This window comes from Asparagus officinalis, chromosome 10, assembly GCF_001876935.1.
Source record: "Asparagus officinalis chromosome 10, Aspof.V1, whole genome shotgun sequence".
Classification (NCBI taxonomy): domain Eukaryota; kingdom Viridiplantae; phylum Streptophyta; class Magnoliopsida; order Asparagales; family Asparagaceae; genus Asparagus; species Asparagus officinalis.
In genome coordinates this window covers 11,231,246-11,241,039 of record NC_033803.1, presented here as the reverse complement: position 1 = coordinate 11,241,039, position 9,794 = coordinate 11,231,246, and the positions used below count along the sequence as shown (strand labels likewise).

The window sequence follows — 9,794 nt, the reverse complement described above, 5'->3', positions numbered from 1 at the left end:
GCAGAAAATGCCCCAAAGTTTTAGTAATTATACAGGTTTGAATACGGGAGAGGAGAACCTGAAATCATGAGGTCTTAATGTAATGGGGGGCGTTTGAGTATTTCAATGGGTATACAATTAGTAGTTCACCTAAGTTTTTCAGTGCATCATCTCAAATTTTTAGTTTGTGGGTCTGGGTTTTTAAGGGCAACCTAATATTTTTAGTGGTGAGTATTCTAGTAGGTGTGGGTTTTTAAGGTGATGGGTATTATAGTGTGTTGAATAAAGTGGTGTTACGTGAGACTACTTTGCTCCATGTGGATCTGCCACCGCTGCAATTCAATTGCCACTGCCCCAATTCAATTCCGACAAACCATACTAGCTAAAAGATTTAATACATAATCCCCATAATCTAAACTTCAATTTTGTAAATAAGATATTCAATATGACAAAAAATGGCAATATCACCTACAATTACAATCTACAAAATATAGTAACATTTGCAGCTATTTGGTTCACTGTAGCAACCATTCTTTTGAAATTAAAGTTGCACAAATGGGTCATTTTTGGGGAAACAACTTACACTTGACCATATGTTATTTTTACAAAATATGATTGCTTTTACAGCTACAGCTAGGGAAGGCTACAGTTGCAAAGAAATAAATAGCCACAACTAAAATTTTCCTTGAAACAAACAGTAACCTCGCAAACATGGAACTTAGAGGCCTAGTGCAAATGAAGCCCATATTTCTTAAATAATCTAATGTAACTCAGCATATGCATCAAACCTTTCACTTAGACCTTGAAATGTCAACGAGACGATCTTAATGGATCTCTCCTTCCTGCTCCAGTAATCCTCAAGAAGCCAATAGACCAATTGGTGTTTCTTTCTAACAATAGGTAGATGTGGGATTCAGGACCATATTTTATAGGCGATCTCCCATGAACTTGTCAAATTTTGGATTTATCCTTGTCCCGCCCCCCCCCCCCCCCTCCTTATGCTTATGGAGATCTATATGTCCAACTTGTTCATGGATTTTTGAGAATTTGTCAATGGAATAATCAGAAGGCAACTTGAAAGAGGCAAAAATGATTCCGGATCAAGGCACCTTGATGTAATGCATCATGTAACCTATGATTTACTCGATTACAAAGTATAACGAATGGGGTTTCTTCATGAGAAAATCAAGGGTTTAAATAAGATCCGGTTTATGTCTAGGTTTCAGAAACAGACAAGGAGCAAGAAAAGAAGATGAAGCACAAGGAAAAGGGATAACGCAAGAACAGACAAAATACAAAAGATTTAACTTGGTCATTCAGGATTTATTCCATTGAATTTGAGTCTTTAGAAAGCTTTCTGACAAGTTAATAGCTGAACCAAATCGCTCTTATTTAAATCATAACCAGTAAAAGCTGAATAAATACCAATCTGAATCAACAACATAAGACAGAGGTGGATCCACATGAAGCAAAGTGATATCATGTCACACTACTTTGTTCCCCATATTATAATACTCATCACCTTAAAAACCCACACTGATAAGAAAACCCACCATTAAAAACTCACACCCACTAAAACACCAACCACTAGAACTTTTAGGTGACCCTACTAATTGTGCACCTACTAAAATACCTAACCCAAACCATTAAGACCTTATAACAATTTCAGGTCCCTACCTCCCTCACTCGAACTTCTGTAATTATTAATTAGTTCCCCCCCCCCCCCCCTGAACTTTGTTTTCCCACACTATACCCCCAACAATGCAAAGAGCCTCAAATTACTCTGTAAAACATCTAACTTTTCTGCGCAAGCCCCCAAAAAAATGTCTCCAGCAATTAGAGGACCTTATTACTACCCAATTTTTATCTTTCCTTGTTTTATTTAAGCCTCCTCTTCTCCTTGCTTTTTTTAGGTGGGTGGTTGATTTGGGGGGCTTTGCAGGAAAAATTGAAAGTTTTGGGAGTTACTTGAGACTCTTTGGAGTTTTGGGGGTCTTTTGAGTAAGGACTGGGGTTTCATGGGAAAAACAAATTTCAGAGGAATTTTGAGGAAAATGCCCCAAAGTTTTGGGGAGTTATGTGAAATTTACTCTCTTAATTATATAGTGAAACCACTTTTCAGAAATCTTAGATCCGCTATTGTCCTAAGATATTGCTGTGTGGAATGTTTCTCCATACTTCCATCAAAGCCTATTCTAGAACCTGAGGACAGACACAAGCACAAAGAAGAAAGGTTTTTAGTGCAATGAGACATACTGACATCAAATGGGAAACAGTAACAAGAAGATGTAACCAGATACTAATTGGTAATGAATGTCAAAGACAGCTCACTGAAAAATTCTTTAATTTCATACCAAATCGATGGGTCTACAGTTGTAGAAAGAAAATTTAAAATTTGAAGATACTAGATATCTATTTAAAGATAAGAAAATTAAGATACCTAGGTTACATGTTTTATATACATCAGACAATAAATTAAGATACCTACATTACATGCTTTATGTACACCAGATAATAAACTAGAAGATAATTATGTTGCTTAACAAATTAGGAGCACTAGCTTACATGTAGACAACATGTCTATGTGTGTAGTATGTATTAAAATTGCAAGATAATGTGCGTCAAAAGTTCTGAAGGTTTAAAGAAGAATTATTGCATAGACTTACAAGTAACTTATCAATGAGGTTTTGCGCTTCATCTGAAAAATAATCCGGGAACTTAAGATCCCTGACCACGATTCTCTGAAATATAAGCCATTCACTGGCATCTTTAAATGGAGACGATCCTGAAAGCATCTGATATAAGGTGCACCCAAGAGCCCATAGGTCATTTCTGATACAGCAAAAACACAAGAAACAAAAATCTGATCAACATATAATATACCCTACGAATCAGCCTAATTCGAGTTCTTGTAAGGAGGCTATACCCATATAAGAAAATCCTACGCAAGAGATCTGGATCATATGACGGCCAGTAATCAGTATATTCCATACACTATAAGCCTTAAGGGTTTTGGAGGTTCGAAAGATAAAAGTGGTTAAAGAAAGGCTTTGGAATTGGAGACCCAGCCACCTTGTTTTATATATAACTGGTGAAGATGAAGAATTAATCATTGGACATATCACTAATACTAGCAACTGTTCAAATACACAAAAACTCCGACCAAGTCAACAAAGATTTACCCACTGATGAATGATTAAGTGCACTAGTCAGAGTGCAAATAACAACCATCTATATGATGAGAGTAATTTTAAGGAAAATAAAAAGAACTTCGCAAACTTTAAGCCTTTGTTGCTGATTGTGAATTCAACTTCTTTCAAGGATAAGAGAGAGGAATGGGAAAAGCATCCATTTAAACCTCACACAAAAAGTACATCTTCTTGTTGAAATAGCTATTTGCAACTTTGCCAATGTCCATTATATCACTTAAGTTTTTTTTCCATGAAGATGCATAAATAAGATCCTCGGAAGAAAAAACAACCCAATAATTCATTTCAACTAAAAATGTATTCCCATATATTGTGATGCGACACCATAAACTTTGCATCATAGCATCTGCCTATCGTCATTAACTTTTTTGAACAACTTTCTGCTAGTTGCGTAATTAATAGCAACAATTACGATAACTAGGTTAGACGCATCGTTTTTGATGTCATGCCCGTGTCTGACACGGATTCTCTATGGACATGACCTGAACACGTATGGCTCAAAGAAAAACCTGATTTCTCTATTATAACCTAAACTCGTTTCTTTGGTAATATTGGGTTCAAAACCAATTGGTTTTTGCCCGAAAACTAAAACCCATCGTATTAGCCCATGTGATCAAAACCAAACTTTTGTTGTTAAACCTTATTCTTCGTTTGATTTAACATGATTCTTAATTGTTATAGATAATAGAAAGAAACATAGAAATGTTATAGGTATTTTAATTCAATATTTGATCTTATATATATATATATATATATTATATATATATATATATATATATATATATATATATATATATATATATGTGTGCGTCCCGTGCGAAGCACGGCCTTCCCTTTTTTTTCGCTATAGTAATCCCAGTTTTTTAATTGCTACGTTAAAATGCTACACTAATAATATTTTTAAATGATACGTTAATACTTTAAAAAAAATAATGCTACAGTATCTCACCTCTGCAACAGTGAATTTTTAGTAACCCGATTGGTACTTTTTAATGATGCTACAGTATCTCTCATATACTACAGTTATATTTCTTTGAAAATGATACAGTAATGTTGCTACATTAAATTGTTGTATCATTTACTGTAGCATAAATAGTGATTCTTGGATCCTCCCATTATAAATATATATATATATATATTATATATATATATATATATATATATATATATATATAATATATAAGAGAGAGAGAGAGAAGAAATGAGTATGCCTGGTAGTGAGGTATCACATCCCCTCCACTCATTCAAATGGTTGCATATCCCCATATACTCCTTAACTCATGTGAATGTGGTCCCCCATTTGAATGAGTGGAGGGGGATGTGTCACCTCACTATCAAGCACAAAATTTGTGCTTGGTACCAAGCATACCATTTTCTCATATATATATATATATATATATATATATATAGAGAGAGAGAGAGAGAGAGGTGAACTTATGTCAACTTAAGTGAACAAGAGGTCTTTGTCCACCAAACTTTCTATCCACTAGTATATATATATATATATATATATTATAATATATATATATATAATATATATATATATATAAAGTCTCTTCATATCTTGCATGGATCCCTAGGTATCATCAATGGATAGAAAGTTTGGTGGATGGTCCACTTAAGTTTACATAAGTTTCTATCTATCTCTCTCTCTCTCTCTCTCTCTCTCTGCTATATATATATATATATATATATATATATATATATATATATATATAGCTTATATATATATATATAATATAGTTGTGTCCTACATTTTACAAATTTGCAGTGTCCCGTGTCCGTGACCGTGTTCGTGTTAGTGTCCGCACCCGTATCCCTGCTACCTGAATAATCTAACGCTTAAAACAGATATACCCGTGAGGAAATGCAAAAGAGAGGTAGGTTTCATTTATTGTACTGCACTCTTACCCAAAAGTTGCCGGTGCAGAATTGAGAACTTCAGGAGGGACATAGGCCGCTGTTCCCACAAAAGTGCATGCTCTTTCCTCTAGATTAAAAATACAATAAGCAAATAGGACATATTAATTAATAATTTCAATCAAACGCCTCAATCAAAAGTAATTTCGTTAATGACCTGTAGAATTTGGGAGAACTGTGATTTGGCACTCCTTCGTTGGCTTTACACTACCAAAATCAGCAATTTTAACATGGCCATCAGAAGTGAGTAGCAAATTCTCTGGCTGGCAACATGAATTATTTAGCACGGAGAATATTTAAAAAGAAAGGAAGAACTTCAAGCCCCCATAATGTACCTTGATATCTCTATGAATTAATCCTAATCCGTGCATGTACTCCAAAGCATCAATAACTTCTGCAACATAAAAGCGAGCCTCTTCCTCAGATAAACGGCCTTTCTACAAGGTGGAGAAGACAAATATCAAAACAAGGACATGAAGTATAAAAAAGTATGAAGTTTTGATGTTTAAACAATACCTTAGCTATTTGATCAAAAAGCTCTCCGCCTTCACAGGACTCAAGTGCCATGTCTCCAGAAAACATAAACAACAATTTCAGATAAGTCCAATTGAAGAAAGAAATTTATCCACTATAAAATCCTACAAATCATAAAGGTTCAGAAAATATGGAGATGAACTACATGCATTAGATGAGAGCACTTACAAAGGGAGTAGGTATCCTGGAATGTGAAATATAGCCTGATTATTCCAGGATGATCCAACTGATCAAGCACAATCCGCTCGAGTTTTACGTAAGCAATTTTATTTTCTTTAGTAATGAACTTCTTATCCATAATTTTTAAAGCATAGACATTTCCTGTATCTTTCTTCTTTGCTCTTACCACCTGAGGTCAAAGGAATCACCAAGAAAAGGACATGCCCATTATTTGAGAACTTTAGTTTCTAGATAGGAGCAAAAAATTTAGATAATATCAACATAGAAACTGAGCATCTTATCATTCAGGAATCAGGGATCAAGTAACATGGGGAAGATGGTAATAAGAGAAGTTACTACTGAAATCTATAGTACATATGCAGAAATACTGAAGTATGCATAATATATTTTCTGTGTATGCACGACATGTGCAATAAAAGAGTAAATGTGCGACGCACTAAAACCAACGGGGCACTCTAAGAGAAAATGCCTGGATTTTCTACCACTACATCTTTAAAATGGTCCAAGAGCACCGCTTTGAATAGGGCTGTAAACAGAGAGAAGGAAGACGGGCAACATCGACGATGGACAATTAGCCAAAAACAGCATATGAGTTTAACCTCTGTCCATTAATAGTCGTAACTGCAACTTCTCTGCATAAGGTTTCAGAGAACTAGCAACCACTGATAAGGTAACAGGAAGACAAAAGAAGCATCTATATATTATAGATTATTCTTTTTAATTAATCTTTTTAGTTCTATCTACTCAAGAGTTTGGCCTTCACAATCTAATATGACTATATGAGAATGCAAGTGTATGGAAAGTACATATTATAGGTTATTCTTTTTAATTAACCTTTTTGGTTCTATCTGCTTAAAAGATTGGCCTTCACAATCTAATATGATGAACGTCACTAATGACCTCCTCAGGATGCTTTAATTTTAAGTGTCATTTAAGCATATATGGTTCTTGTGTCACATATGGAAATATAAATGTGGATGCAACCAGATGTCAGCCAGTGCCCTTCAGAGTGTTGTCAATTTCTAATTAGTAAAGATGCAAAGTTGTGGTATGCAATCATAAATACTTTCTAGTATATTATAAAGGATAGAACTCATGTACTCTAGAACATTCTAGAGTGACAACGCAAAAAGATAATGTCACCTTATACCCAGTAGCAGATTCACATTCAAGCCTGGGGGGCACTTGCACCCCTAAGATCATGAAAAAATGCATTGTAAACCCTTTTAAACACATAATTTTCCCCTTATTTAAAGATAATTGAACTCCACCTGAAATTTAGTCCAATTAAGTTCGTAATTTAACCCATTTGTAAGAATATTGTTTTATAATATTATATTTTGATTTTTAGGTAGATAGATATTAGTCATCCACACCGCTAAGAAAGTTTTTCTAGATACGCCATTGCTTACGCCATACTATCAATGTACTAAACCCAATAAAAGAAGTTCTCTTACCTACTTCTATTTGTAGTTATCGATGTTTCCCTAGAAGGCGATCATAGTTTATTTGCCAAGAGTCTTCTGTAATTTCTTTAATATGGAGGCCTATTTAACTAATCACCTATTTTTGATATACAGTATAGTGAACGGCTTTAATATTTGTAAGGCATTACAACATATTTTTGCCAACCTCCAAAGTCCATGATATGCAAAGAAATTGGAAAATCCTTTCCATTCAATTTTTTAACTCCAGTTTTGATAAGATGAATGGTTCAGATTACTAGTCCAAAAGCTCCAAAACGTAGTTAGTCTCAAATAATTATTTTAATACAGTCATATTTAAATTGTTGATCCAGTGGTTAAAACATCTCCTGTTTTTAGACTGTGTGTGCGCGCGCACGCACGCGTGCACGTGTGCGACACCTAAATTGATGAGTTTCAGAATGTAATAATTTTCAATTTAAGAGAAACTGAGTTCAAATCCTATCAATATGATCCTTGTTAAAAGTTCTTGGTTAAAATTGGCTTCAGAGAAAGTAGGTCAATGCTCAAAAGCTTTTCCTTACTTTTGCTGAAAGATCTGAGATCCAGGAATGACCTGTCATTTGGTTAATATCCAAAAACATGAGACCTATTCTTTGTTCTTAATCGCTAAAGAATTCTCCCGAAGAGAGGTATATAAGAGTGAATATCGACTATGTTTCTGCCGTATCCTCTTTTCTTTACCAGAAGTTCCAATGTAATGGCATGCATGCTCAGCGTTTATCTTACTGGATACAGAAACTTTAAAGTCAGCGTTCAACGTATTTGATTTTAGTAATCCATGAAGCTAAAGAAAGTAGCTCAAATTCATTGTGCCAAGTGCACTTGGAACTTGCTACCAATGAAGGCCAAAAGAAACACAGAACCACAGACTCAGCCCCAGCTTAAATTGCTAGTTTTCTGATTCCTTGAAGGAAATGGATTACTCAATCTCTCCCTATTTGGTCTATATTTCCTGCTCTACTTATATGCAAAAGAACACAAACATCTCAAAGAAATGTCTATAACGGATCTAGAAAGAAGCTTTGAAAAATAAAATAAGAAGTAAAGTTTCTCAACCGAACTCCCCATCACTCAAAGTTCCTTGTTTCAAATAATTTGCATTATTAGATTTCCAATTTTCCCTAACAGAAATGAAATACTCTACCATTTCCCTTCCTCTTTTCTATACAATTCGTGCTTTCTTCTGTACAAAAGGACACAACATCTCCAGAGAAATTAAAAAAAAACTAATTAAACCAAAAAAAGGCCTGAAACATTGCCTTTCTTTAATCATCAAGTCCACGTCTAAGTTCTCTGCTTCCCAAATCCCAAATCTCACTGGCAATAAGTATAAAGTTACCTAAGCTTCCACTTATTCATATAAGGCACAAATCATAAAATAATATTAGACCATATAAATGATTTAGTAATAACAAAAAACCCCATCAACTAAATTGCAAACTTGTTGTATCCTGAGAATTATCGAGTCTAATGGGCTCTTGAGAGCTGGCCATGTGTCATAATTAACTGACCGAGTCCTATAATCTGAGAGGCCGACCGAGGTGTAAACAACCACCGAGCTCTCTAGCAGTCCAAGTCCGAGAAGAAAGACGTCTGCATGCCGAGACCTGCTAAAAGACTCCGAGTCCAAGATGACAGGCGTCCTCTGGTCGGACTTCACTAAAGAATGTCCCGAACGAAGGAATGACCTATCAGCTCCAAGGTCACTCACATTTAATGCATGGCCAGTCGGCGCCCCTACTTTGCGGCCTAGTCATCATCGCATTAAACGCATGGCCAGAGTCATTATGACTTCTCAAGCCGGAGTCATAATGACTCCTTAGATACCCCAACACTTCAGCCGTACTCTTACTACCACATTAAATACGGACCTGGCTCATTCAACCAACCACCGACGCGTGTAAAGTGCAGTCTGACCGACTGACTGCACCGACCCGGTCAATTTACAAATGTGCCCCCACAAGTTCTCTATAAATGGTGGATAATCCCACTACACCAAGGTTGGATAAAACTCTAAAACTAGATCATGCATTCCACAAAGTTGCTTAATTTATCACTGACTTGAATATCGAAAGGCACACAGGAGGAAATCTCCTCCAGCTCTCTAACGGGTGTTACCTGTGCTGTGTAGGAATCTGATTCCTCCTGATTAATCAGTCATCACAGAAAATTAAGGGACCCTAAACTCTCCACACGTCCATCCACCCATACAATTAACTTTCTGACTCAAACAAAATTACAACAAAAACGCAGCGGATAAGACACAAATGATATATCATTCACTCAATAAGCACCAAAACAATATCCTTAAAAAAAAAAAATCAAAATCCCACCTTTTACACAATCAAATGAAAGCAAATACCTTGGAGTAAGAACCGACGCCATAAATCCTCCCCAACTCAAAATCATTGACGGTAAACTGCTCCTGCGGCGCTCTGAAGCTAATACTGTTCGATCTCTGAACTTGATCCTGGACCTTGAGCTT

At 35.5% G+C, this 9,794-nt stretch overlaps 1 protein-coding gene across 1 annotated transcript in view; it reads right to left on the bottom strand.

Moving 5' to 3' along the window:
* LOC109826452 (3-phosphoinositide-dependent protein kinase 1-like) overlaps positions 1 to 9,794 on the bottom strand; it is a 14,853-nt gene that overhangs the window by 3,075 nt on the left and 1,984 nt on the right. The window contains exons 2-8 of the mRNA XM_020393483.1: positions 9,672 to 9,791; positions 5,811 to 5,991; positions 5,625 to 5,677; positions 5,444 to 5,545; positions 5,266 to 5,371; positions 5,100 to 5,178; positions 2,646 to 2,811 (exon numbers count right to left, since the gene is read on the bottom strand). Of these exons, the coding sequence (XP_020249072.1) occupies positions 2,646 to 2,811; positions 5,100 to 5,178; positions 5,266 to 5,371; positions 5,444 to 5,545; positions 5,625 to 5,677; positions 5,811 to 5,991; positions 9,672 to 9,791 (807 nt within the window). The remainder of the gene's footprint in view (positions 1 to 2,645; positions 2,812 to 5,099; positions 5,179 to 5,265; positions 5,372 to 5,443; positions 5,546 to 5,624; positions 5,678 to 5,810; positions 5,992 to 9,671; positions 9,792 to 9,794) is intronic.